The sequence below is a fragment of the Mauremys reevesii genome, unplaced genomic scaffold (genome assembly GCF_016161935.1).
Source record: "Mauremys reevesii isolate NIE-2019 unplaced genomic scaffold, ASM1616193v1 Contig1, whole genome shotgun sequence".
NCBI lineage: Eukaryota > Metazoa > Chordata > Testudines > Geoemydidae > Mauremys > Mauremys reevesii.
In genome coordinates this window covers 297,250-323,802 of record NW_024100715.1, presented here as the reverse complement: position 1 = coordinate 323,802, position 26,553 = coordinate 297,250, and the positions used below count along the sequence as shown (strand labels likewise).

Here is a 26,553-nt window from a genome sequence, read left to right as displayed (position 1 = left end):
CCGGGGCCGCCTCCCCACAGGCACCCCCAGATCCCACGGTGCACCGGGGCCGCCTCCCCACAGGCACCCCCCATTTCCCACGGTGCACCGGGGCCGCCTCCCCACAGGCACCCCCCATTTCCCACGGTGCACGGGCCGCCTCCCCACAGGCACCCCCCGTTTCCCAAGGTGCACCGGGGCCACCGCCCCCCAGGCACCCCCATTTCCCATGGTGCACGGGCCGCCTCCACACAGGCACCCCATTTCCCATGGTGCACCGGGCCTTGTCCTCCACACACACCCTATTTCCCATGGTGCACCGGGCCGCCTCCCCACAGGCACCCCCCATTTCCCACGGTGCACCGGGGCCGCCTCCCCCCCGGCACCCCCATTTCCCATGGTGCACCGGGCCGCCTCCCACAGGCCCCCCCCATTTCCCACGGTGCACCGGGGCCGCCTCCCCACAGGCACCCCCCATTTCCCATGGTGCACCGGGGCCTTGTCCCTCCACACACACCCTATTTCCCATGGTGCACCGGGGCCGCCTCCCCACAGGCACCCCCAGATCCCACGGTGCACCGGGCCGCCTCCCACAGGCACCCCATTTCCCACGGTGCACGGGGCCGCCTCCACAGGCACCCCTGTATCCCACGGTGCACGGGCCGCCTCCCCACAGGCACCCCCATTTCCCATAGTGCACCGGGCCGCCTCCACAGGCACCCCTGTATCCCACGGTGCACCGGGGCCGCCTCCCCACAGGCACCCCCAGATCCCACGGTGCACCGGGGCCGCCTCCCCACAGGCACCCCCCATTTCCCACGGTGCACCGGGGCCGCCTCCCCACAGGCACCCCCCATTTCCCACGGTGCACCGGGGCCACCTCCCCACAGGCACCCCCCGTTTCCCATGGTGCACCGGGGCCGCCTCCCCACAGGCACCCCCATTTCCCATGGTGCACCGGGGCCACCTCCCCACAGGCACCCCCCATTTCCCATGGTGCACCGGGGCCGCCTCCCCACAGGCACCCCCATCTCCCACAATGCACCGGGGCCTTGTCCCTCCACACACACCCCGCATCCCACGATGCACTGGGGCCGCCTCTTCTCATGCACCCCCATATCCCATGGTGCACCGGGGTCTTGTCCCCCCCCACGCACCCCGTATCCCACAATGCACCGGGGCGGTGGAGCTGCCAATCCCCCCCTTGTTCTGTCCTCTCCCATCGCCGTTTACTTTTCATCTGGCGGACAATAATCCCTCCCGCCGGGCCCTGCCCCTTTAAGGGCCCCTCGCCTCGCCTGGCCCCTTTAATTCCCTTTCTCTGGAGTTGGCTCCTTGTGCAAAAATAGAAAAACCCCCAAACCCCCAAAGCGAAGCGAGGGGCGGAAATCCCGGGGGGCGGGACCCGCGGCCGCCTGCAGGTGAGGGGGGGCCGCCAGGGTGGGGGGGAGGGGCGCTGGGGGGCAATGGGGCACAGGGGCAGGGTGCAGTGGGGGCGCAGGGGGTGGGTACAATGGGGGTGGGTGCACTGGAGGGGCACAGGGGTGGGTGCAGTGGGGAGGGGCGCAGGGGTGGGTGCAGTGGGGAGGGGTGCAGTGGGGAGGGGCACAGGGGTGGGTGCAGTGGGGAGGGGCACAAGGGGTGGGTGCAGTGGGGAGGGGCGCTGGGGTGGAGTGCAGTGGGGAGGGGCGCAGTGAGGCACAGGGGTGGGTGCAGTGGGGAGGGGCGCTGGGGTGGGTGCAGTGGGGAGGGGCGCAGTGGGGAAGCTCTGCCAGGGTGGGTCCAGGGCCACTTTGCAGCCGCTCAGGTGGGTGCCTGGCCCCCTGGACGTGGGGCGCGCGGAAGGCTGGCGGGGGGGCTGGCAGGGGGGCCGGAGGGGTGTGATCGGGGGGCTGGGGGCAAAGGGGGAGCCGGACGGGGCAAGGGGCTGTCTGGCTGCTGCGACCTCCGTCCTTCCTGTCTGCCTGCAGCCCGGCCTGGCCTCTACTCACCCGGCCCCCTGCCGGCCCCCAACTCCCCGGCCCCCTTTCCGGCCCCCCCGCTTCCACGCCACCCCACAGCTCCCCCCGGCTCCCCCTTCCAGCCCCCCTGCTGCCACGCCACCCCCCAACTCCCTCCGGCTCCCCCTTCCGGCCCCCCAACTCCCCCGGCTCCCTTCCAGCCCCTGCTGCCACGCCACCCCACAACACCCCGGCTCCCCCTTTCAGCCCCCAGCTTCCACAGGGTCCCTCTCCAAGTCCCCTGAGCCCCCAACTCCCCTGGCTGCCCCTTCCAGCCCCTAGCTCCCCCTTCTGGCCATCCAGCTCCTTTCCCCCACAACTCCCCCGGCTCCTGCTTCCAGCCCCCCGGCTCCCCCTTCCAGCTCCTCCTCCACCCCACAGCTGCCCCCATCTCCAGCTTCCAGGCCCCAGCTCGTCCTCCACCCCACAACTCCCCGTTCCAGGCCCCGCAGCTCCCCCAAGTTCCCCTTCCAGCCCCACAACTCCCCCGCGCCCCCCGGCTCCCCTCCCAGCCCCCCGCCATGGCGTCAGGCGTGGAGCTGCTGCGGTTCCAGCTGCCGGGGCACGAGGCGGCCACGCTGCGGAACATGAACCAGCTGCGCTCGGAGGAGCGGTTCTGCGACGTGACCATCGTGGCCGAGAGCCTGAAGTTCCGGGGCCACAAGGTGATCCTGGCGGCCTGCTCCCCGTTCCTGCGTGACCAGTTCCTGCTGAACCCCTCCTCCGAGCTGCAGGTCTCCCTCATGCACAGCGCCAAGATCGTGGCCGACCTGCTGCTCTCCTGCTACACCGGCGCCCTGGAGTTCGCCGTGCGCGACATCGTCAACTACCTGACGGCCGCCAGCTACCTGCAGATGGAGCACGTGGTGGAGAAGTGCCGCAACGCCCTCTCCCAGTTCATCCAGCCCCAGATCGGCCTCAAGGAGGACGCCCCCCCGGCCAAGGGGGGCGCCGCCCGGGCGCCGGCCGGCCCCTCGGCCCAGGAGCGGGCCCGGCACCGCCTGCCGGCCTGGCCCCTCAAGCTGGAGCTGGAGGAGCTGGAGCTGAAGGACGAGGAGGAGGAGGAGGACTACGGGGACGACGACGGCGTCTCCGACATCTGCATCGTCAAGGTGGAGTCGGCTCTGGAGGTGGCGCAGCGGCAGAAGAAGCAGCAGCGGCGGCGGCGGTGGCGGCCTGGGCCAGGAGGGGGCCCCGCCGCCCGGCTGGGCCAAGGAGCAGCAGCAGGAGGCCCAGGTGAACTCGACGGTGGCCGAGGGGCCGGCGCCGCCCGAGCCGGCCCCGCAGGGCGTGGTCAAGGCCTGCTACAGCCTGGCCGAAGACGCCGAGGGCGAGGGGCTGCTCATCTTCCCGGGGGGCGCCTACGCGGAGGAGGGCGGCGGGCGCCCCGGGGCCGGGCGCGGGGGGCCGGCGGGCCCCCACCCGCTGCGCAGCATCCGCTGCGCCAAGTGCGAGGAGGCCTTCCAGGGGGTGGAGAAGCTGGTCTTCCACATGCGGGCCCAGCACTTCATCTTCATGTGCCCGCGCTGCGGCAAGCAGTTCAACCACAGCAGCAACCTCAACCGGCACATGAACGTGCACCGGGGCGTGAAGTCCCACTCCTGCGCCGTCTGCGGCAAGAGCTTCACCCAGAAATCCACCCTGCACGACCACATGAACCTGCACAGCGGGCAGCGCCCCTACCGCTGCTCCTACTGCGACGTGCGCTTCGCCCACAAGCCCGCCATCCGCCGCCACCTCAAGGAGCAGCACGGCAAGACCACCGCCGAGAACGTGCTGGAGGCCAGCGTCTCCGAGATCAACGTCCTGCTGCCCTAGGGGCGCCGGGCGCCTGGGTTCCCGCCCCGGCTCCGGGAGGGGAGTGGGGGCTGGTGGTTAGAGCAGGGGCGCTGGGAGCCAGGACTCCTGGGTTCTCTCCCCGGCTCCGGGAGGGGAGTGGGGTGTAGTGGTTAGAGCAGGGGGGGGCTGGGAGCCAGGACTCCTGGGTTCTCTCCCTGGCTCTGGGAGGGGAGTGGGGTGTAGTGGTTAGAGCAGGGGGGCTGGGAGCCAGGACTCCTGGGTTCTCTCCCCGGCTCTGGGAGGGGAGTGGGGTGTAGTGGTTAGAGCAGGGGGGGCTGGGAGCCAGGACTCCTGGGTTCCCTCCCTGGCTCTGGGAGGGGAGGTGGGTCTAGTGGTTAGAGCGGAGGGGGCGGGGGCTGGGAGCCAGGACTCCTGGGTTCTCTCCTCAGCTCTGGGAGGGGAGTGAGGGCTGGTGGTTAGATCTGGGGGTGGGGGCTGGGAGCCAGGACCTCTGGGTTCCATCCCAGGCTCAGGGAGGGGACGGGAGGGGGGCTACCAGGTTAGAGCCGGGTGGGTTTTCCCAGCAACCAAAGAACGGACGTCCCGGCGGGAATTGGAGCCCAGGATGCGCAGAGCGAAAGGCCACGGGCGGGGGGAATCTCCAGTAGCTGGTAGTAGTAGGCTTTTATCCATCTCTTCTTTCCGCCGGCAAGACGGGTTAGCACCCTTCAGCTGGCCCAGCGCAGATTAGCCACTAGGAATTAGAGGGGGATGGGCGGGGATGGGGCACGGGACCTGGCCTCTCTGGGGGGTGTCGGGTCCCCTCTGGCCCCAGGGCGGGGGCTGGCTGATGCGGCTGTTCCCCTCTGGGGGGCGCCGGCGCTGGGGCTCACCCGCCACGGCCACAACCAGTTTTTAGATCGTTTAAACCTTTTTTTTTATTAAAAAGAAAGAAAAGAAAAAAGTGTCAAAGTTGTTTTATTTGGGAGTGGGGGCTGGGAGCCAGGACTCCTGGGTTCTCTCCCGGCTCTGGGAGGGGAGTGGGGGCTGGTGGGTCAGAGCAGGGGGGCTGGGAGCCAGGACTCCTGGGTTCTCTCCCGGCTCTGGGAGGAGTGGGGCTGGTGGGTCAGAACAGGGGCTGGGAGCCAGGACTCCTGGGTTCTCTCCCAGCTCTGGGAGGGGGTGGGGTGGGGGCTGGTGGGTAAGAGCAGGGGGGCTGGGAGCCAGGACTCCTGGGTTCTCTCCCGGCTCTGGGAGGAGTGGGGGCTGGTGAGTTAGAGCAGGGGCTGGGAGCCAGGACTCCTGGGTTCTCCCCAGCTCTGGGAGGAGTGGGGCTGGTGGGTTAGAGCAGAGGGGGCTGGGAGCCAGGACTCCTGGGTTCTCTCCCCAGCTCTGGGAGGGGAGTGGGGGCTGGTGGGTTAGAGCAGGGGGGGCTGGGAGCCAGGACTCCTGGGTTCTCTCCCCGGCTCTGGGAGGGCAGTGGGGGCTGGTGGGTCAGAGCAGGGGGAGCTGGGAGCCAGGACTCCGGGGTTCTCTCCCCAGCTCTGGGAGGGGAGTGGGGTCTGGTGGGGAGCCCGGACTCCTGGGTTCTCTCCCCAGCTCTGGGAGGGGAGTGGGGGCTGGTGGGTTAGAGCAGGGGGGGCGGGGAGCCAGGACTCCTGGGTTCTCTCCCTGGCTCTGGGAGGGGAGTGGGGTCTGGTGGGGAGCCCGGACTCCTGGGTTCTCTCCCCGGCTCTGGGAGGGGAGTGGGGGCTGGTGAGTTAGAGCAGGAGGGGCTGGGAGCCAGGACTCCTGGGTTCTCTCCTGGCTCTAGGAGGGGAGTGGGGGCTGGTGAGTTAGAGCAGGAGGGGCTGGGAGCCAGGACTCCTGGGTTCTCTCCCCAGCTCTGGGAGGGTAGTGGGGGCTGGTGAGTTAGAGCAGGAGGGGCTGGGAGCCAGGACTCCTGGGTTCTCTCCCCAGCTCTGGGAGGGGAGTGGGGGCTGGTGGTTAGAGCAGGGGGGCTGGGAGCCAGGACTCCTGGGTTCTCTCCTGGCTCTGGGCGGGGTGTGGGGTCTGGTGGGTTACAGCAGCGGGGCCTGGGAGCCAGGACTCCTGGGTTCTCTCCCCGGCACTGGGAGGGTAGTGGGGGCTGATGGGTTAGAGCAGGGGGGGCTGGGAGCCAGGACTCCTGGGTTCTCTCCCAGCGCTGGGAGGAGTGGGGCTGGTGGTTAGAGCAGGGGCTGGGAGCCAGGACTCCTGGGTTCTCTCCCAGCTCTGGGAGGAGTGGGGCTGGTGGGTTAGAGCAGGGGGCTGGGAGCCAGGACTCCTGGGTTCTCTCCTGGCTCTGGGAGGAGTGGGGCTGGTGGTTAGAGCAGGGGGCTGGGAGCCAGGACTCCTGGGTTCTCTCTGGCTCTGGGAGGGGAGTGGGGTCTGGTGGGGAGCCCGGACTCCTGGGTTCTCTCTCCAGCTCGGGGGGGGGGGGTCTGGGCTCCGGGACGTTCCCGGGGAAGCGCCAATGGGGATCGCTGGGGGACGGGAGGGGGCGGGGCTTAGCGCGGGGAGGGGCGGGGCTTGCTGCGCTGGGGGCGGGGTCTCGGGCTCTCCGGCCGCCCCGCGGGTGACGTCACGGCCGGGCGCTGCCGCCGCGCGGCTGCCGGGACCGAGCGAGGGAGGCGGCGGGAGCGGGCGAGGTGGGGAGGGCGGCGGGACCCAGGCGTCCGGGGCAGGGCGAGTCTGTGTGAGCCCGGGGCCAATGGGGGCCGGGCTGGGGCAGTGGGGTCGCTGGCCGGGGGGCCGGGCTGGGGCAGGGGTTGCTGGCTGGGGCCGGGCCGGGGCGGGGCCGGGCCGGGGCAGGGGGGCCGGGCTGGGGGCAGGGGGCCGGGCCGGGGCAGGGGTTGCTGGCTGGGGCCGGGCTGGGGACGGGGGCCGGGCTGGGGCAGGGGGCCGGGCCGGGGCAGGGGGTTGCTGGCTGGGGCCGGGCTGGGGACGGGGTCGCTGGCCGGGGCCGGGCTGGGGGCAGGGGGTCGCTGGCTGGGGGCCGGGCTGGGGCAGGGGGTCGCTGGCTGGGGTCGGGCTGGGGGCAGTGGGGGGCCGGGCTGGGGGCAGGGGTCGCTGGCCGGGGCCGGGCTGGGGCAGAGCCGAGGGCGGCGCTGGTGGCGGAGAAGGAGCCGGGAGAGAAAGGTGAGTGGGGGGGCAGTGCCCCCCACGTGCCCCCCAGGGGCTCCCGGCCCCATGGGTGAGGTCCTGGCTGGGGTAACAGCACCGGCCCCTTACGGGCTCCCGGCTCCACCCCTGCGCCGGTTACAGGGACCCCGCGTCCCCCTTTTCCCTGCACCCCCATGACACACGGGCCCCCCAATCTCCTTGGGGTCCCCCTTTCCCTGTGCCCCCCATGACACACGGGCCCCCTGATCCCCTTGGGGTCCCCCCTTTCCCCACACCCACATGACACATGGGTCCCCCAATCTCCTTGGGGTTCCCCCCTTTCCCTGTGCCCCCATGACTCACGGGCCCCCCGATCCCCTTGGGGTCCCCCCTTTCCCCACAAACGGGCCCCCCAATCCCCTTGGGGTTCCCCCCTTTCCCTGCGCCCCCATGACACACGGGCCCCCCAATTCCCTTGGGGTTCCCATCAGCCCTGCGCACCCGGGGCCCCGCAGGGCGGGCTAGGACAGACCGGCCCCTCCCCTGGCTTTTGGGGGTTACCCCCAGCAGCGTCAGCCCCACGGACGAACATGGGGCTGCTGAAACATGGACAGTCCCCCCATCTCTCCTCTCCTCCCCCCCAGGTCAGCATCCCATGGGGCAGGTGCCCCCCCGGGACCTCCCCACCGGTGCCGCGCTCCCGCCGAGGGCCCTGGGGCCGGAGGAGAAGTGGAAGCCGGGACGGGAGGGGGAGAGCAGTGGGGGAGGGGACGGGGAGAGTCCCCCCACAGAGAGGAACAGCGGGGACGAGGTGGTGAGGACCCAGGTGTCCGGGAGCCCCAAGGAGGTGGCTGGAGCGTCACCCGAAGAGGAGGGGACCCCAGCAACTGTGATGGTCACACCCGGCTCAGGGAGCAAGGGGCTGCCAGGTGAGTGGGGTCAGGGGAAGGTGCGTGGGGTGGTGCTGGGGGAAGGAAAAGGTGCCGGGGGCTGTGGGTCCGGGAGGAGCTGGGGGCTGCGGGTCGGGGAGGGAGCTGCCCTGCGAGGAGGACACCGGGGCTGCGGGTCTGGGGCAGGGAGCTGGGGCGGCAGGTTGGGAGTGAGGGGCCGCAGGAGGGAAGGACACCGGGGGGCTGCGGGTCGGGAGTGAGGGGCCCCGGGGGCTGCGGGTCGGGAGTGAGGGGCCCCGGGGGCTGCGGGTCGGGAGTGAGGGCCCCGGGGGCTGCGGTCGGGAGTGAGGGGCCCGGGGGCTGCGGGTCGGGGAGTGAGGCCCCGGGGGCTGCGGGTCGGGAGTGAGGGGCCCGGGGGCTGCGGGTCGGGAGTGAGGGGGCCCGGGGCGGCGGGTCGGGGAGTGAGGGCCCCGGGGCGGCGGGTCGGGGAGTGAGGGCCCCGGGGCGGCGGGTCGGGGAGTGAGGGGCCCCGGGGCGGCGGGTCGGGAGTGAGGGCCCCGGGGCTGCGGGTCGGGAGTGAGGAGCACCGGGGCTGCGGGTCGGGAGTGCGGCCCCGGGGCGGCGGGTCGGGAGTGAGGGCCCCGGGGCGCGGGTCGGGAGTGAGGCCCCGGGGCGGCGGGTCGGGAGTGAGGAGCACCGGGGCTGCGGGTCGGGAGTGAGGAGCACCGGGGCTGCGGGTCGGGAGTGAGGGCCCGGGGCTGCGGGTCGGGAGTGAGGCCCCGGGGGCTGCGGGTCGGGAGTGAGGGGCCCGGGGGCTGCGGGTCGGGAGTGAGGGGCCCCGGGGGCTGCGGGTCGGGAGTGAGGGGCCCCGGGGGCTGCGGGTCGGGAGTGAGGAGCACCGTCTCTCCCCCAGGCCACGCCAGCAAGACGCTGCCCTCCTCGCCCAGCAAGGCCGGGGGGGGGCCGAGCCGCGCCAAGATGTCGCTGACGGGCACCAGCAAGTCGCCCCCGTCGGTGCAGAGCCTGGCCATGCGGCTGCTCAGCCTGCCCGGCGCCCGCCTGCCCCTGGAGGGGGGGCCCGCGGGGGAGCCCTCGCCCCCCGCCCCCCCGGACCCCAAGCCCAAGGTCCACCGGGCCCGCAAGACCATGGCCAAGCCCAGCAACGGACAGGTGGGTCCCGGACGCCTGGGTCCCCTCGCGCCCCTCCCCCGGGGTGTCGTCCCGGACGCCTGGGTCCCCTCGCGCCCCTCCCCCGGGGTGTCGTCCCGGACGCCTGGGTCCCCTCGCGCCCCTCCCCCGAGGTGTCATCCCAGCTGCCTGACCCCATCCTCTCATCTCCACTGCGGCCCCTAAGGACCATGTCCCGGACGCCTGGGTTCCATCAGCGCCTTAGGGAGGGGCTGCTCCAGGTTTCAGCGCCGTGTCTGACCCCCTCCCCCCGCCCCCCCGCCCAATCCTGTCCGCAGGTCCCCGAAAAGCGAGTCTCTGAGATGCTGCATTTCCGAGTCTCTGACGACCTGCGGAGCATCGAGGAGCCAGGTATCCGGGGGGCTGCGGGTCGGGAGTGAGGGGCACTGGGGGGGCTGCGGGTCGGGAGTGAGGGGCGCTGGGGGGGCTGCGGGTCGGGAGTGAGGGGCGCTGGGGGGCTGCGGGTCGGGAGTGAGGGGCGCTGGGGGGCTGCGGGTCGGGAGTGAGGGGCGCTGCGGGTCGGGAGTGAGGGGCGCTGGGGGGGCTGCGGGTCGGGAGTGAGGGGCGCTGGGGGGGCTGCGGGTCGGGAGTGACGGGAGCTGGGGGGCATCTCCCGCCCCCCCTCGTTCATTCCCTCTCCCCCCAGAGCCGGCCAAGCGGCAGAAGCTGGACTACAGGACGGATTCGATTCACAAGCGGCTCCCGTCCTCCCTGCACAGATCCAGCCCCCGGGCCAGCACCGAGGTACGGCCCACCCGGACGCCTGGGTCCCTCCCTCCTTCCCTCCCTCCTGGGGCGCGGTGCAGCTCTGACCCATTGTCCTCCCCAGATCACGGTGACGGAGGAAATGGCGGCTCCGCCCAGCGAGTCCCGCCCCCTGGGGGACCCCTCGGGGGCCCGGGGTGCGGGGGGGCCCCTGGAGGAGTGGGAGACCGAGGTGGGCGAGGACTTCAGCCTTTTCTACGACAGCTACTCCGTGGACGAGCACGGTGACTCGGACAGCAAGGTGGGCCGGGCCGGGCCGGGCTGCACACACGGGGACCTGGCGCTCAGCTGCGGCTGGCTCTGGGGTGGGGCGCGAGGGCTGGTTATCCGGGGACCCCGGCCCTGCGCTGAGCTGCGGCTGGCTCTGGGGTGGGGCGCGGGGGCTGGTTATCCGGGGACCCCTGGCCCTGCCCTGAGGTGCGGCTGGCTCTGGGGTGGGGCGCGAGGGCTGGTTGGGTGGGGACCCCTGGCCCTGCCCTGAGGTGCGGCTGGCTCTGGGGTGGGGAGCGGGGGCTGGTTATCCGGGGACCCCGGCCCTGCGCTGAGCTGCGGCTGGCTCTGGGGTGGGGCGTGAGGGCTGGTTGGGTGGGGACCCCTGGCCCTGCCCTGAGGTGCGGCTGGCTCTGGGGTGGGGCGCGAGGGCTGGTTGGGTGGGGACCCCTGGCCCTGCCCTGAGGTGCGGCTGGCTCTGGGGTGGGGCGCGAGGGCTGGTTGGGTGGGGACCCCTGGCCCTGCCCTGAGGTGCGGCTGGCTCTGGGGTGGGGCATGAGGGCTGGTTATCCGGGGACTCCTGGCCCTGCCCTGAGCTGCGGCTGGCTCTGGGGTGGAGCGCGAGGGCTGGTTATCCGGGGACCCCTGGCCCTGCCCTGAGGTGCGGCTGGCTCTGGGGTGGGGCGCGGGGGGCTGGTTATCCGGGGACCCCTGGCCCTGCCCTGAGGTGCGGCTGGCTCTGGGGTGGGGCGCGGGGGGCTGGTTATCCGGGGACCCCTGGCCCTGCCCTGAGGTGCGGCTGGCTCTGGGGTGGGGCGCGGGGGGCTGGTTATCCGGGGACCCCTGGCCCTGCCCTGAGCTGCGGCTGGCTCTGGGGTGGGGCGCGAGGGCTGGTTGGGTGGGGACCCCTGGCCCTGCCCTGAGCTGCGGCTGGCTCTGGGGTGGGGCGCGGGGGGCTGGTTATCCGGGGACCCCTGGCCCTGCCCTGAGGTGCGGCTGGCTCTGGGGTGGGGCGCGCTGTGTTCGGGAAGGGGAATCGCAGCTCATTCGGGGCCGGATGCCTGAATTGGCTTCTCCCCCCAGCTGAGCTTTTCCCTTCTCTTGTCCAGTCGGAGGCCGACAGGGCAGGGGAACAAATGAGTGAGGAAGAGGAGGAGGAGGAGGAGGAGGAGGAAGAGGATGAAGAAGACGAAGAATCCGGGACCATGTCGGACAGGGTGAGCCCCCGGGGGGGCAGGATGGGGGGCAGGGGGGGGCAGGAGAACTTCCCTCCTTCTCTTCCCCCATGACCGTTCCGTGTTCTCGTCCCCCCCCGGCTCCGCCTCGCTCCCCCGCCCAGAGCGCGTCCAGCACCAAGCGCAAGGCCAAGAAGCGCTGGAAAAACGACAGCCCCTGGGTGAAACCGTCCCGCAAACGCAAGAGGAAGGAGGCTCGGCCCAAGGACGGGCGAGGTGAGGGGGCGCGTGGCGGCCCGTGGCTCCGGAGCCGAGGCGGCTGGGGGCCGGCGGGTCGCGGCGGCGGAGAGAGGAGGGTCTGGGCTTCGCGGCGGTACCGGAGCCGTGTCTGGAGCCCCCCTGGCCTGGGAGATATTCCCCACCCCCCTGCTGTGTTTCCCCCGGGCGGGATTCCTTGGTGGGTTCGGTGCCTGCTCCCTCTCCGGGCGTGGGGCGCCAGGGCGCCAGGTCGGTGCTTCCTGGCGGTGCCGGCGGCTCGTTTCTGCCCCAAATGGTGCCAGAGAAAGGGGCCGGCGCGGGGGGGGGGGTCGGCCTGACCCGGGCAAGAGGGTAACCGGCGGGCTGGGATCCTGGGGTGAGGCTGGGGGGCGTCTGGGGGGCAGCAGCCGCGGCTCGTTGCACACGTGTCCCTGTCGCCCCCTCGGCCAGGTGTCACCGGGGTCCCCGCGGCCGGGCACAGCGAGTACACGGAGGTGCCGCTGGGGTGTCTGGAGCTGCCCGGCGAGGGGGCGCTGTCCCCCAACAACGCAGGTGAGACCCGGCCCCCTCTGCTTCCCCCCAACCCGGCTGCAGCCCCCCCCCACTGATCGGTCCCAGGCGTGTCCAGCAGGCAGGCTCGCTGGAGACCGGCGCCGAGAGCTGCCCCTCTGCTCCTGCCGCATGGAGGCCCCCAAGATCGAGCGGCTCAGCGAGGCCGCCCGCAGCCACTGCATGGCCACCGAGCGCGCCGGCGGCGGTGAGGCGGGCGGGGCAGCGGGAGGTGAGGGGCGGGGAGGGCGGGGAGGGGGCGGGGCGGCGGGAGGTGAGGCGGGGCGGGGCAGCGGGAGGTGAGGCGGGGCCGGCGGCGAGGTGAGGCGGCGGGGCGAGGCGAGGGCGGGGCAGCGGGAGGTGAGGGGTGGGGCCGGCGGGAGGTGAGGCGGGGCGGGGCGGCGGGAGGTGAGGCGGGGCGGCGGGGAGGCGGGAGGTGAGGCGGGGCGGGGCCGGCAGGGCGGTGAGGGGCGGGGCCGGCGGGAGGTGAGGCGGGCGGGGCGGGGCGGGGCCGACGGGAGGTGACGGGGCGGGGCCGGCGGGAGGTGATGGGGTGGGGCGGGGCGGTGGGAGGTGAGGCGGGGCCGACAGGCAGGGGCGGGGCTGGGGAGGTGAGGGGCGGGGTGATGGGCAGGGGCGGGGCAGACAGGGAGGCACAGCTGGTGGGGTGACGGGGCCACAGAGTGTTTGGGACAGGAAGGGACCCCTGGCTCTGCACTGAGCTGCGGCTGGCTCTGGGGTGGGGCGCGAGGGCTGGTTATCTGGGGACCCCTGGCCCTGCCCTGAGGTGCGGCTGGCTCTGGGGTGGGGCGTGGGGGGCTGGTTATCTGGGGACCCCCAGCTCAGCACTGAGCTGTGGCTGGCTCTGGGGTGGGGCGTGGGGGGCTGGTTATCTGGGGACCCCCAGCTCAGCACTGAGCTGTGGCTGGCTCTGGGGTGGGGCGTGGGGGGCTGGTTATCTGGGGACCCCCAGCTCAGCACTGAGCTGCGGCTGGCTCTGGGGTGGGGCGTGGGGGGCTGGTTATCTGGGGACCCCCAGCTCAGCACTGAGCTGCGGCTGGCTCTGGGGTGGGGCGTGGGGGGCTGGTTATCTGGGGACCCCCAGCTCAGCACTGAGCTGCGGCTGGCTCTGGGGTGGGGCGTGGGGGGCTGGTTATCTGGGGACCCCCAGCTCAGCACTGAGCTGCGGCTGGCTCTGGGGTGGGGCATGGATTCTTTGGGATGGGAAGGGACCCCTTGCCCAGCGCTGAGATGCGGCTGGGTGAGACTCTGGGGAGGGACGGGACCCTGGCGTCCGGGCTGACCCCCCATCCCCCTCCCCAGCTGAGTGGCTGTGGCTCCAGCGTGCTGAAGCGGGAGACCATGCGCCCGTCCAGCCGGGTGCCCCTCATGGTTCTGTGCGAGTCCCATCGCGCCCGGATGGTGAAACACCACTGCTGCCCCGGCTGCGGGCACTTCTGCACGGCCGTGAGTGCGGGGGCTGCGGGTCGGGAGTGGGGCGCCGGGGGCTGCGGGTTGGGAGTGGGGTGCCGGGGCTGCAGGTTGGGAGTGGGGCGCCGGGGCTGCGGGTCGGGAGTGGGTGCCGGAGGGCTGCGGGTCGGGAGTGGGGTGCCGGGGCCTGCGGGTCGGGAGTGGGGGTGCCGGGGCCTGCGGGTCGGGAGTGGGGTGCCGGGGCCTGCGGGTCGGGAGTGGGGTGCCGGGGCCTGCGGGTCGGGAGTGGGGTGCCGGGGCTGCGGGTCGGGAGTGGGGGTGCCGGGGCCTGCGGGTCGGGAGTGGGGGTGCCGGGGCCTGCGGGTCGGGAGTGAGGCGCCGGGGGCTGCGGGTCGGGAGTGGGGCGCCGGGGCCTGCGGGTCGGGAGTGAGGCGCCGGGGCTGCAGTCGGGAGTGGGGCGCCGGGGCTGCAGGTCGGGAGTGGGGGTGCTGGGGCTGTGGATTGGGAGTGGAGGTGCCGGGGGCGCTGGGGGCCTGCGGGTCGGGAGTGGGGGGTGCTGGGGGGCTGTGGATTGGGAGTGGAGGTGCCGGGGGCGGCGGGTGGGGACTGAGGGGCCCCGTCTCCCCGCAGGGCACCTTCCTGGAGTGCCACCCCGACCTGCGGGTGACCCACCGGTTCCACAAGGGCTGCGTGTCCCAGCTCAACGGGCTGATCTTCTGCCCGCACTGCGGCGAGGACGCCTCGGAGGCCCAGGAGATCACCATCGCCCGGGCCGACACCTCCACCTCCACCCCGCCCCGCCCGGCCAGGAGCCCCCCGACGCCCCCGGCCGCGCCGACACCACCCAGCCCAGGTGAGCCGCCGGGGGGCGCGTGGGGGGCGGAGAGCGCGTCAGTGTGGGGGGGGCACCGCGGGGGCCGTGTCGGGGAGGGGGTGTCTCAGTCTCTGACCCCCCCACCCTGCTGCCCCCTCCTCTCCCGTTCAGCGCCCGGATGCGGGGGAAGGGCGAGGGACGCCTGGTCCCCCATGACCCACTGGCCGACGGGATCGACAGCTCCGGGGGGCCCGTGCTGACCCTGCCGTCGGGCGCCGCCATCTCGCCACTGGGGCTGGGCCCGGGGCCGGGCCGCGAGCAGCTCGAGAAGGCCTTGATCGTGCAGGAGGCCGAGAGGTGGGACCCCCAGACCCTCCCCCCGCTTCCCACGACCCTCCTGCTCTCTGTGATCCCACGGCACCCACCAATACACCTGTCCCTGCCCCAGCCACCGAGATCCCACCGCACCCACCAATACACCTGTCCCTGCCCCAGCCACCGAGATCCCACCGCACCCACCAATACACCTGTCCCCGCCCCAGCCACCGGGATGCCACTGCTCCCACCAAGATCCCACCGCACCCACCAATGCACCTGTCCCCGCCCCAGCCACCGAGATCCCACTGCACCCACCAATACACCTGTCCCCGCCCCAGCCACCGAGATCCCACTGCACCCACCAATACACCTGTCCCTGCCCCAGCCACCGAGATGCCACTGCACCCACCGATACACCTGTCCCCGCCCCAGCCACCGAGATCCCACTGCACCCACCAATACACCTGTCCCCGCCCCAGCCACCGAGATCCCACCGCACCCACCAATACACCTGTCCCCGCCCCAGCCACCGAGATCCCACTGCACCCACCAATACACCTGTCCCTGCCCCAGCCACCGAGATCCCACTGTACCCACCAATACACCTGTTTCTGCCCCAGCCACTGACATGCCACTGCACCCACCGATACACCTGTCCTCGCCCCAGCCACTGTGATCCCACCACAAGCACCAGTACCTGTTTCCACCCCAGCCACTGAGATCCTATCTCACCCACCAGTACGTTGTCCTGCCCCTTGAAATCTAGCGCTCTGTGGGTGCCCCACAATCCTCCCCCTGGCATCCACCATCCTCCCAACCCACCTCTCTCTCTGCCGCCTGGTATGGCCCATCTGTGACTCATGGCACCCACTCATTTCCCCCCACCCACGCACGTCCCTGTGGTCCCAGGGAAACCACCAGTCCATCTCCCTCTGGTCCCCCCAGGGCTCCCTCTGCCACACACCTGTGATCCCACCGCACCCACCAATGCTCCGTCCCTTGGCCTCCCCTTCCCTGTGCGTCCCCCGCCAGCCCTGCCGCTGACCCCGTCTCGTTCCCTCGCTCCGCCAGGCGGAAGAAGCTGCGGTTCCACCCCCGCCAGCTCTACCTCTCCGTCAAGCAGGGCGAGCTGCAGAAGGTGCTGCTGATGCTGCGTGAGTGGGGGCCCCGGGAAAGGGGGCTGGGGGGGGGCGTGTGGGGCTGTGACCCCGCTCCCGGCTCTGATCCTGTTCCCCGATTCTCTGCCTCCCCCTCCCCAGTGGACAACCTGGACCCCAACTTCCAGAGCGACCAGCAGAGCAAGCGCACCCCGCTGCACGCCGCCGCGCAGAAGGGGTACCTGGAGATCTGCCACGTGCTGCTGCAGGTGGGGCGGCGAGGGGGGGCGGGGCGGGGGGCGGGGGGATTCCTGCCTGGCAGGGGGCGAGCTCAGACTCTGGCTGTTAACCCCCCCCCCAGGCTGGCGCCAACATCAACGCGGTGGACAAGACGCGGCGGACGCCGCTCATGGAGGCCGTGGTGAGCAACCAGGTGGAGACGGCGCGGTACATCGTCCGCCGGGGCGGCTGCGTCTACAGCAAGGTCAGCGCGGGGGGCGCAGGGCGGGCGGGGGGCGCAGGGCGGGCGGGGGGCTTCCTGCCTGCCAATCACAACATGGTCTCCCCCCCGCCGCCAGGAGGAGGATGGTTCGACCTGCCTCCATCACGCGGCCAAGTGCGGGAACCTGGCCATGGTCTCTCTGCTGCTGGCCACGGGGCAGGTGGACGTCAACGCCCAGGTGAGTCGGGGACCCAGGCGTCCGGCTGCCAGCAGGGGGCTCTGCCCGGGCACTCAGGGCTCCCCATGGCCCCAGGGCGGCGCTAGGGGCTGGGCTGCAGGAGGGGCAGCAGGGGGCTCTGCCCGGGCAGTCAGGGCTCCCCATGGCCCCAGGGTGGCGCTGGGGGCCGGGCTGCAGGGGGGGCAGCAGGGGGCTCTGCCCGGGCAGTCAGGGCTCCCCATGGCCCCAGGGTGGCGCTGGGGCTGGGCTGCAGGGGCAGCAGGGGCTCTGCCCGGGCAGTCAGGGCTCCCCATGGCCCCAGGCGGCGCTGGGGCTGGGCTGCAGGGGGCAGCAGGGGCTCTGCCGGGCAGTCAGGGCTCCCCATGGCCCCAGGCGGCGCTAGGGGCTGGGCTGCAGGGGGCAGTGGGGGCTCTGCCCGGGCAGTCAGGGCTCCCCATGGCCCCAGGCGGCGCTAGGGGCTGGGCTGCGGGGCAGCAGGGGCGCTGCCCCGGCAGTCAGGGCTCCCCATGGCCCCAGGGCGGCGCTAGGGGCTGGGCTGCAGGGGGGGCAGCAGGGGGCTCTGCCCGGGCAGTCCGGGCTCCCCATGGCCCCAGGGCGGCGCGGGGGGCGGGGCTGCAGGGGGGGGGGCAGCAGGGGGCTCTGCCCGGGCAGTCAGGGCTCCCCATGGCCCCAGGGCGGCGCTGGGGGCTGGGCTGCAGGGGGGGGGGCAGCAGGGGGCTCTGCCCGGGCAGTCAGGGCTCCCCATGGCCCCAGGGGGGCACTGGGGGCGGGGGGGGCAGCAGGGGGCTCCCCCCCGGCCGGCAGCGCTGACCCCCGTGCTCCCCCCCGGCAGGACAACGGCGGCTGGACCCCCATCATCTGGGCTGCGGAGCACAAGCACATCGAGGTGATCCGCATGCTGCTGACCCGCGGCGCCGACGTCACCCTGACAGACAACGTGAGTGGCGGTTTCTCGCTCCCCCGGCGTCTTCTCAATGCCCCCCTGCCCCACAAATCTGTACCTGTCGCTGTCTCTGCATGTGTCTGGTTCCAGGCTCCCTCCACGTCTCTGTCGGTTTCCAGGCTCCCCTCCCAGTCTGTGTATTGGTGTCTTAGCTCCACCCCTAGCACTGGCCGCTGTCTCTACTGCCCCTCAATGTCTTTGCTGGTTTCCAGCCCCCCCCCTCCGCTCGGAGCTGGGTTTGCTGGTTTCAAGGCTCCCCGTAACCCCTCCCCCGCAGGAGGAGAACATCTGCCTGCACTGGGCCTCCTTCACGGGCAGCGCGGAGATCGCCGAGGTGCTGCTGAACGCGCAGTGCGACCTGCACGCCGTGAACTGTCACGGGGACACGCCGCTGCACATCGCCGCCCGCGAGAGCTACCACGACTGCGTCATGTGAGCGCGGGGGAGCGCGGGCTGGTGGTTAGAGCAGGGGGGGCTGGGAGCCTGGACTCCTGGGTTCTCTCCCAGCTCTGGGAGGGGAGCGGGGGCTGGTGGTTAGAGCAGGGGGGAGCCGGGACTCCTGGGTTCTCTCCCAGCTCTGGGAGGGGAGCGGGGGCTGGTGGTTAGAGCAGGGGGGAGCCGGGACTCCTGGGTTCTCTCCCAGCTCTGGGAGGGGAGCGGGGGCTGGTGGTTAGAGCAGGGGGTCTGGGAGCCAGGACTCCTGGGTTCTCTCCCAGCGCGGGGAGGGGAGCGGGGGCGGGTGGGGTAGAACCGGGGGGGGGGGAGCCAGGACTCCTGGGTTCTCTCCCAGCTCTGGGAGGAGTAGGGGCTGGTGGGTTAAAGCAGGGGCTGGGAGCCCGGACTCCTGGGTTCTCTCCCAGCGCTGGGAGGAGTGGGGGCTGGTGGTTAGAGCAGGGGGGCTGGGAGCCAGGACTCCTGGGTTCTCTCCCTGGCTCTGGGAGGGGAGTGGGGGCTGGTGGTTAGAGCAGGGGGGCTGGGAGCCAGGACTCCTGGGTTCTCTCCCAGCTCTGGGAGGAGTGGGGGCTGGTGGTTAGAGCAGGGGCTGGGAGCCAGGACTCCTGGGTTCTCTCCCGGCTCTGGGAGGAGTGGGGGCTGGTGGTTAGAGCAGGGGCTGGGAGCCAGGACTCCTGGGTCCCCTCCCGGCTCTGGGAGGAGTGGGGCTGGTGGTTAGAGCAGGGGGGCTGGGAGCCAGGACTCCTGGGTTCTCTCCCCGGCTCTGGGAGGGGAGTGGGGGCTGGTGGTTAGAGCAGGGGGGCTGGGAGCCCAGACTCCTGGGTTCTCTCCCCAGCTCTGGGAGGGGAGTGGGGGCTGGTGGTTACAGCCCAGGACTCCTGGGTTCCAATCTGCCCCCCCCCCCCCAGGCTGTTCCTGTCACGAGGGGCTGACCCCGAGGTGCGGAACAAGGAGGGTGACTGCCCCGTGGACCTGACGCTGGAGAACTCCGAGGTCTGGTTCGCTCTGCAGCTGAACCGCAAGATCCGGCAGGGCATCCTGAACCGGGCGCTGCGGACCGAGCGCATCATCAGCAGGTGGGGCTGGGCCCGGGGTGGGGTGGGGTGGGGGGACGAGGGGGCCCAGCTGGCCGGCTCCGGTCTCACCCCTCCTGCCCCTCCCCAGGGACGTAGCCCGCGGCTACGAGAACGTGCCCATCCCCTGCGTCAACTCGGTGGACGATGAGCCGTGTCCCGACGACTATAAATACATCTCGGAGAACTGCGAGACCTCCACCATGAACATCGACCGCAACATCACACACCTGCAGGTAGCCGCCCCGGGGGGCCTGGCAGCCCGGAGCTGCCCATTTGGAGAGGGGAGCCTAGAAACCGACAAATGCAGAACATTTTTGGAGGGAGGAGAGCGTAGAACCTTGCAAATGCAGTACGGGGGGGGGGGGGAGGGGGCTAGAAACCGACAAATGCAGAATTGTTTTTTGAGGGGGGAGCCTAGAAACTGGCCTGCGGTGGCTTGGAGGGGAAATGGGGGAGCTGAGAAACCAGGGAAGGTGCAGACTGGGTGGGGTGTCTGGAAACTGACAACTGCGGTGGGGGCAGGCCCTGCTAAGCTGTGTCCCCCCCACCCCACCCCACTTCTGCAGCACTGTACCTGCCAGGACGATTGCTCCTCCAGCAACTGCCTGTGCGGCCAACTCAGCATCCGCTGCTGGTACGACAAGGTGAGACACCCACACCCCTTCCCGGGTAACTGCACGGTTGGGGGGGCCTGGAATGCCATGGGGGGCCTGGAAACTGCTACATTGACACTGTGGGGATGGCGGAGAGCCTGGAAACTGCCATGCCAGACCCCATGGGGGGGGGCGGGGGGGCTGGCAACTACTTGGATTGGGACTGATAGACACTGAGGGTATCCTGAAAACCACCAAATATGGCAATGGAGGGCCTGGAAACTGACAAGAGAATATGGGGGTGGGGGAGCCTGAAGGCAGACAAATAGAGCCATGGGGCTGGTAGGAGGGAGGAGCTTAGAAACTGACTCTCAGATGAGAAGAAGGAGGGGGTAGCCTGGTAACTTCCCCATTGGGTGTGAGGGAAGCCCAGAAACTGACTGTCCAATCACGTGGTGGGGGAGCCATGAAACTGACAGGGGAGGGGGGAGCCTGGACACTGTCAAATGAAACTGATAGATTCCCCCCCTCATAGGCTGCATGGCTGCCTCAGTCCCCCTAGAATATTCAGACCCCAGTTCCCATGGGCCTTCCTCCACTCCCCCACCCCATCTGGGGGAGGCAGAATTTGGGAGCTATTCAGAGATTATGACCCCTCCTCCCCTCAGGATGGGCGCCTGCTCCAGGAATTCAACAAGATCGAGCCGCCCCTCATCTTCGAGTGTAACCAGGCGTGCACCTGCTGGAGGAACTGCAAGAACCGGGTCGTCCAGAGCGGCATCAAGTGAGTCCCCAGGGAGGGGGCATCACCCCCTATTCCTGAGAGTCCAGTAGCAGGGAGTTCCCCAGGCTAACAGGAATGAGTGTTAGGATTGCTGGGCTGGAACTGGTGGGCTGGGGTGTCATGTGGCAGGGAGTTCTCCAGGCTAACAGGAATCAGTGTTAGGATTGCTGGGCTGGAACTGGTGGCTTGGGGTGTCATGTGGCAGGGAGTTCCGTGGGTTAACAGGAATCAGTGTTAGGATTGCTGGGCTGGAACTGGTGGGCTGGGGTGTCATGTGGCAGGGAGTTCCCCAGGCTAACAGGAATGAGTGTTAGGATTGCTGGGCTGGAACTGGTGGGCTGGGGTGTCATGTGGCAGGGAGTTCCCCAGGCTAACAGGAATCAATGTTAGGATTGCTGGGCTGGAACTGGTGGGCTGGGGTGTCATGTGGCAGGGAGTTCCGCGGGTTAACAAGCAGCTTCTCCCCTGGCAGGGTCCGACTGCAGCTCTACCGGACGGCCAAGATGGGCTGGGGGGTGCGAGCCCTTCAAACCATCCCCCAAGGGACCTTCATCTGCGAGTGAGTGAGCTGGGGCGGGGGCACGGGGGGGGGCACCAGCTCGGCTGGGGGGCGGGGGCAGGGCTGGGAGTCGCCGGGACGTGACGGCTCTGCCCCCCCTCCCTGCCGCAGGTACGTGGGGGAGCTGATCTCCGACGCGGAGGCCGACGTGCGGGAAGATGACTCGTATCTCTTTGATCTGGACAACAAGGTGCGGGGGCCCGGATGCCTGGTGCTCGGGGAGGGGGGAGCTGGGAGCCAGGACGCCTGGGTTCTCTCCTGGCTCTGGGCCGGGTGGGGGCTGGGAGCCAGGACGCCTGGGTTCTCTCCTGGCTCTGGGACGGGGTGGGGGCTGGGAGCCAGGACGCCTGGGTTCTCTCCTGGCTCTGGGCCGGGTGGGGGCTGGGAGCCAGGACGCCTGGGTTCTACTCCGAGCTCTGGGAGGGGAGCTGGCGGCCCGGACTCCTGGGTTCTCTCCCCTCCCCCGCAGGACGGCGAGGTGTACTGCATTGATGCCCGTTACTACGGCAACGTGAGCCGGTTCATCAACCACCTGTGCGAGCCCAACATCATCCCGGTGCGAGTGTTCATGCTGCACCAGGACCTGCGCTTCCCCCGCATCGCCTTCTTCAGCAGCCGCGACATCCGCGCCGGCGAGGAGCTGGGGTCAGCCGGGGGCGGGGCTGGGGGGCGGGGCCGGGGTCAGCCGGGGGCGGGGCTGGGGCGGGCCGGGTCAGCCGGGGCGGCTGGTCAGCCGGGGCGCTGGGGGGGCAGGGCTGGGGTCAATGCCAGGCAGGGGAGGAGCTGGGGTCAGCCGGGGCGGGGCTGGGGCGGGGCCGGGGTCAGCCGGGGCGGGGCTGGGGCAGGGGCTGGGGTCAGTGCCAGGGGTGGGGTGGGGGCAGGGGCTGGGGTCAATGCCAGGCAGGGGAGGAGCTGGGGTCAGCCGGGGCGGGGCGGGGCGGGGCTGGGGGTCAGCTGGGGCGGGCCGGGGGCAGGGGCTGGGGCCAGTGCTGGGCTGGGAGGGGCTGGGGCAGGGCCTGGTGAGTATGGGCGGGGCTGAGGAGATGGGGGTGGGGCTGGCTGGGGAGTGTGGGAGGGGCTGGGCGGGGTGAGGGGATGGGGCGGGGCCTGGGGGAGGAGATTGGGGCAGGGGCTGGTGAGTACGGGAGGGGCTGAGGAGATGGGGCGGGGCTGGGGGCGGGCCTGTCGGGGGGGGTATTGTCCCCCCGTGCTGACCCCTCCCGTGCCCCCCAGGTTCGACTACGGGGACCGGTTCTGGGACATCAAGAGCAAATACTTCACGTGCCAGTGCGGGGCGGAGAAGTGCAAACACTCGGCCGAGGCCATCGCGCTGGAGCAGAGCCGTCTGGCCCGCCTGGAGGCGCACCCCGAGCTGCTGCCCGACGTGGGGGGGCTGCCCCTGCTGGGCCCCTGAGCCCCCCCCCCCCGGGGACCCCCCCGGTTCCTGCCCCTGCTGGGCCCCTGAGCCCCCCAGGGACCCGATTCCCACCCTGAGCCCCCGGGATACTCCCCACCCTGCCCCTGCTGGGACCTGAGCCCCTGGGGGCGCCCCGGTTCCTGCCCCTGCTGGGCCCCTGAGCCCCCCCCGGGGACGCCCCCCGGTTCCTGCCCCTGCTGGGCCCCTGCGGATACGCCCCACCCTGCCCCTGCTGGGACCCTGAGCCCCCCAGGGACCCCGATTCCCACCCCTGAGCCCCCCCAGGGGATACGCCCCACCCAGCCCCTGCTGGGCCCCTGCGCCCCCCAGGGACCCCGATTCCCACCCCTGAGCCCCCCCGGGGGATACTCCCCACCCTGCCCCTGCTGGGACCCTGAGCCCCCTGGCAGAGCCCCCTACACTGTTGGGTCCCGGAAACCCCTAGGTGACCCCACCGGGCCCCTGAGCCCCGTTCCTGGGGCTCCCCCAGGGCTCAGCCGCCAGCGACCCCTTGGCGGTAACGGCAGCGCTGCAGGAACCGCGGGGACCCCCCCGGCTCGGGCCCTTTTTAACTGTAACGTCCTGGGGGGCTGAACCCAATAAACGCCGGCGCCGCCGGGAACACGGCCAGGGTGTGCGTTGTCCGTCCGCTGCCGGGGGGGTGTGCGACTGCTGCCCCCTGCTGGGGGGGGGTGTGTGTGTGTGTGTGTGCAACCACCGCCCCCTGCTGGGTGTCTGTGTGCATCTGCGATCGCCGTCCCCTGCTGTGTGTGTGTGCAACCACTGCGCCCTGCTTGGGGGGTGTGTGCGTCTGCGATCACTGCTCCCTGCTGGGGGTGTGGGGGTGCACGCGATGGCCCCCCCTGCTGGGTGGGTGTGCGTGTGTGATCGCCGCTCCCTGCTAGGGGGGGGGGTGCGCGTGCGATCACTGCTCCCTGCTGGGGGTGTGGGTGTGCACGCGATGGCCCCCCCTGCTGCGGGGTGTGCGCGATCGGTTGGTGCTGAGGGTGAGGGCTGGGGCTTTACCTGGTTGTGGGTTTCCTTGCGGTTGCTGAGGTCAGTTGTGGCTGTGTGAGATTTGTGCTGTTGTCTCGAGGGGGTGTTTGTGTGTCGTCGGATTGAGTTGTGGTGTCCCTGGGTGCGACCCTTTGCGCTGGGTGCGATTGTGTGTCTGTGGCCTGCGGCTGTTGCAAGGGTTGTGTGTGGTGCTGTCTGCTTTGTCTCACCCACGTGTCTGCACACACAGCTGGGGGGGGGGGGGGATTTGTGCTGTGCCTGCCTGGGGGGGCAGGTTGTGGTGTCTGTGGGCCAGGGAAGGCTGTTTGCCTGGTGGGGGTTGCAGGTTCAGGGTTGTCATCTTGCGAGCGAGTTACGTTGTGGTGTGATTGGGGGCTGAGGACTGGCTGCTTGTAGGCCTGGTGGTGGGGCAGTGTGTTGCTACCCCCTTTTGCGGTTGTGTCTGGGTGATTGTGTTGGGGCGTGAGGTCCAGGTGCATCTGTTCGGTAGTGTTTGTGCGTCGGGTGAGTGTGATTGTGGGAGGGGCCTTGATGCTGTTGTGGGCGGTTGCGAAGTTGGGTTGGGGTTTGGGGTGTTGGCTTGGGGTTGTGATGGCAGGGGCTGAGTGTGATTGTGTGTCGGGTTGTGTTGCACTAGGGTGTCGGTGTGTGTCAGTGATGGAGTAGGGAGTGGGGTGAATTGCACATTGTCGGGTTGTGTTGGTGTGGGGGTGTGTCGGGGATGAGTGGGATGTGGGTGGGGGTGTCGGGGATGAGTGGGGGTGTCGGGTTGTGTTGGTGTGGGGGGGTGTAGGGGATGGGTGGGGGTGTCGGGTTGTGTTGGTGTGGCCGAGTGTCGGTGATGAGTGGGATGTGGGTGGGGGTGTCGGGTTGTGTTGGTGTGGGGGTGTGGGGGATGAGTGGGGGTGTCGGGTTGTGTTGGTGTGGGGGTGTTGGGGATGGGTGGGGTGTCGGGTTGTGTTGGTGTGGGGGTGTCGGGGATGAGTGGGATGTGGGTGGGGGTGTCGGGTTGTGTTGGTGTGGGGGGGTGTCGGGGATGAGTGGGGGTGTCGGGTTGTGTTGGTGGGGGGGGGTGTTGGGGATGGGTGGGGGTGTCGGGTTGTGTTGGGGTGTCGGGTTGTGTTGGTGGGAGTGTCGGGGATGAGTGGGATGCGGGTGGGGTGTCGGGTTGTGTTGTGGGGTTGTCGGGGATGGGTGGGGGTGTCGGGTTGTGTTGGGGTGTCCGGTTGTGGGTGTGTTGGGGGGTTGAGGTTGGGGGCTGAGTCCTTAAACTCAAGGGCCTGGAGATGGACGTGGCACTTGGGCAGGTGAGATGGGGCGTGGCCTGGTACACAGGGGGCGTGGCCCGGGCAGGTGTCTGTGACGTGGGGCAGGTGGGGGGCGTGGCCCGGGCAGGTGAGAGATGGGCGTGGCCTGGTACACAGGGGGCGGGGCTTTGAGCCAGGTAGGGGCGTGGCCTGGTACGCAGGGGGCGGTGCTTGTGGTCAGGTGCAGGGGCGTGGCCCGGGGCAGGTGTCTGTGACGTGGGGCAGGTAACCGCCGGCCCCGCCCCGGCCCAGTTCCAGCCGCAGCCTCCGGCCGCAGCCACAGGTGCCCCCGCCCCGCCATGGGCCGCCAGGACAAGGGGGAGCGGCCGGACCCGGCGCCCTACGGTGAGGGGGGGCCGCGGGGGGGCCGCGGGGTCTCCCCCAAACCAGGGAGCGTCACTGGGGAGCAGCGCGGGGGGGGCCCCAGGGGGGTCCCCCCGCTCTACCCCCCCCCGACCCCCTGCTGGGTTGGCGGGGCTCAGGGGAGACAGCGGCGCGGAGCCGCCCGGTCCCCCGGCAACTGCCCCCAGGCCAGCCCGGTCCCCGGCAACTGCCCCCGGGCCAGCCCGGTCCCCCGGCAACTGCCCCCGGCAACTGCCCCCGGGCCAGCCCGGTCCCCGGCAACTGCCCCCGGGCCAGCCCGGTCCCACCCCCTGGGCAGGCCGAGTCCCGTTCCCGGCTCGGCTCGGCTCGGCACCGCGGGCGGGGCGGGTTTGTTCGCGGTGCTCGAGGAACAAGGAAACAAACTCCCCAGCCCGGGGGGGGGGGTCGGGGGCTCCGCTCGGGCTTGACTGACCCCCCCGGGCCGTGTGCTGGGGAGGGGCCCCCCCTTACCCCGGGGTGTCCGCTGGGGGGGTCTGCCCAGAAACCCCCGTTCAGTGGCCCCCCCGTTCAGAGCCCCCCCCCGTTCTCTGCCAGCCTCACCTCCCCAGGCGGGCCCCGGCCCCCCCTTTCACCTGCGCACCCCGCCCATGTCGGGCCTGAGCGGGCGGGGGCTGCGGGTCGGGAGTGAGGGGCACCGGCAGAGCTGGGGGGGGCAGGGCTGGGCTGGCCGGGGCGGGGGGTCGGGAGTGAGGGGCACCGGCAGGGCTGGGGGGGGCAGGGCTGGGCTGGCGGGGGCTGCGGGTCGGGAGTGAGGGGCACTGGCAGAGCTGGGGGAGGGGCAGGGCTGGGCTGGCAGGGGCTGCGGGTCGGGAGTGAGGGGCCCCGGCAGGGGTGGGGGGGGCAGGGCTGGGCTGGCAGGGGCTGCGGGTCGGGAGTGAGGGCCACCGGCAGGGCTGGGGGTGCAGACAGGGATTGGGGGCAGGGCTGGGGAGGTTAGGGGTGGTGAAGCTCCATCCTGGCTCCCAGCTGGTCTAGAGTCGGGGGGGACCCCCGGATGGGGCTGGACTTTGTGGTTTCGAGTGGGGCAATAAGGAAGTGGGGGGGGGATTGGGGCGGGGGTGCAGTGGGGTTTTCCCCACTGGTGGGCGCTGTCCTGGCCGCTCCCTGGCCCCACCCGGCCCTTATCTCTCCTAATTGCCCCTGATGGCTCAGCTCCTATCAGGCCTGGCCCTGACCCCCCCCCCACCCCAATAACCTTGACACGCCCCCCTGGGTGTCACTCGCACCCGCTGCCTGGGAGAGCGGCTGGGAGCTTCCTGCAAAGGGAGGCAGGACATCTGGGTCGGATTCCCCCAGATCCACTCTATACCCACCCCCACAGCCGGGGAGAGAACCCAGGAGTCCTGGCTCCAGCCCCCCCTGCTCTAACCCACCAGCCCCCACTCCCCTCCCAGAACTGGGAGAGAACCCAGGAGTCCTGGCTCCCAGTCCCCCCTGCTCTAACCACCAGCCCCCACTCCCCTCCCAGAGCCGGGAGAGAACCCAGGAGTCCTGGCTCCCAGTCCCCCCTGCTCTAACCACCAGCCCCCACTCCCCTCCCAGAGCCGGGAGAGAACCCAGGAGTCCTGGCTCCCAGCCCCCCTGCTCTAACCCAGCAGCCCCACTCCTCCCAGAGCCGGGAGAGAACCCAGGAGTCCTGGCTCCCAGCCCCCTGCTCTAACCCACCAGCCCCACTCCTCCCAGAGCCAGGGAGAACCCAGGAGTCCTGGCTCCCAGCCCCCTGCTCTAACCCACCAGCCCCCACTCCTCACAGAGCTGGGAGAG

At 71.2% G+C, this 26,553-nt stretch overlaps 2 protein-coding genes across 2 annotated transcripts; both read left to right on the top strand.

Moving 5' to 3' along the window:
- Window positions 1–2,281: 2,281 nt before the first annotated feature.
- On the top strand, window positions 2,282–3,934 carry ZBTB12 (zinc finger and BTB domain containing 12). The gene is given in 2 exon segments (XM_039517186.1): window positions 2,282–3,229; window positions 3,231–3,934. Coding segments are annotated over 2 exon segments (1,296 nt in total). The 5' UTR covers window positions 2,282–2,500; the 3' UTR covers window positions 3,798–3,934.
- Window positions 3,935–6,872: 2,938 nt separating this feature from the next.
- Window positions 6,873–22,134, top strand: EHMT2 (euchromatic histone lysine methyltransferase 2). The gene is made up of 27 exons (XM_039517181.1): window positions 6,873–6,917; window positions 7,526–7,810; window positions 8,685–8,941; window positions 9,238–9,310; window positions 9,606–9,703; window positions 9,789–9,965; window positions 11,044–11,151; window positions 11,274–11,385; window positions 11,818–11,919; window positions 11,986–12,124; window positions 13,238–13,383; window positions 13,978–14,200; window positions 14,333–14,518; window positions 15,551–15,633; window positions 15,739–15,845; window positions 15,938–16,060; window positions 16,155–16,256; window positions 17,089–17,193; window positions 17,477–17,631; window positions 18,561–18,728; window positions 18,817–18,961; window positions 19,295–19,372; window positions 19,990–20,105; window positions 20,578–20,664; window positions 20,776–20,854; window positions 21,134–21,309; window positions 21,898–22,134. Exons 2-27 carry the CDS (start codon window positions 7,537–7,539, stop codon window positions 22,076–22,078), a joined length of 3,600 nt encoding a protein of 1,199 aa, XP_039373115.1. The 5' UTR covers window positions 6,873–6,917; window positions 7,526–7,536; the 3' UTR covers window positions 22,079–22,134.
- Window positions 22,135–26,553: the final 4,419 nt, after the last annotated feature.

Bases quoted from the DNA above. Each gene is read 5' to 3' on its own strand.
- EHMT2 (XM_039517181.1), top strand. From the start codon at position 7,537: ATGGGGCAGGTGCCCCCCCGGGACCTCCCCACCGGTGCCGCGCTCCCG. The intron at 8,942-9,237 runs GTGGGTCCCGGA...TCCTGTCCGCAG, and splicing joins CCAAGCCCAGCAACGGACAG to GTCCCCGAAAAGCGAGTCTC. The intron at 18,962-19,294 runs GTAGCCGCCCCG...CCACTTCTGCAG, and splicing joins GCAACATCACACACCTGCAG to CACTGTACCTGCCAGGACGA.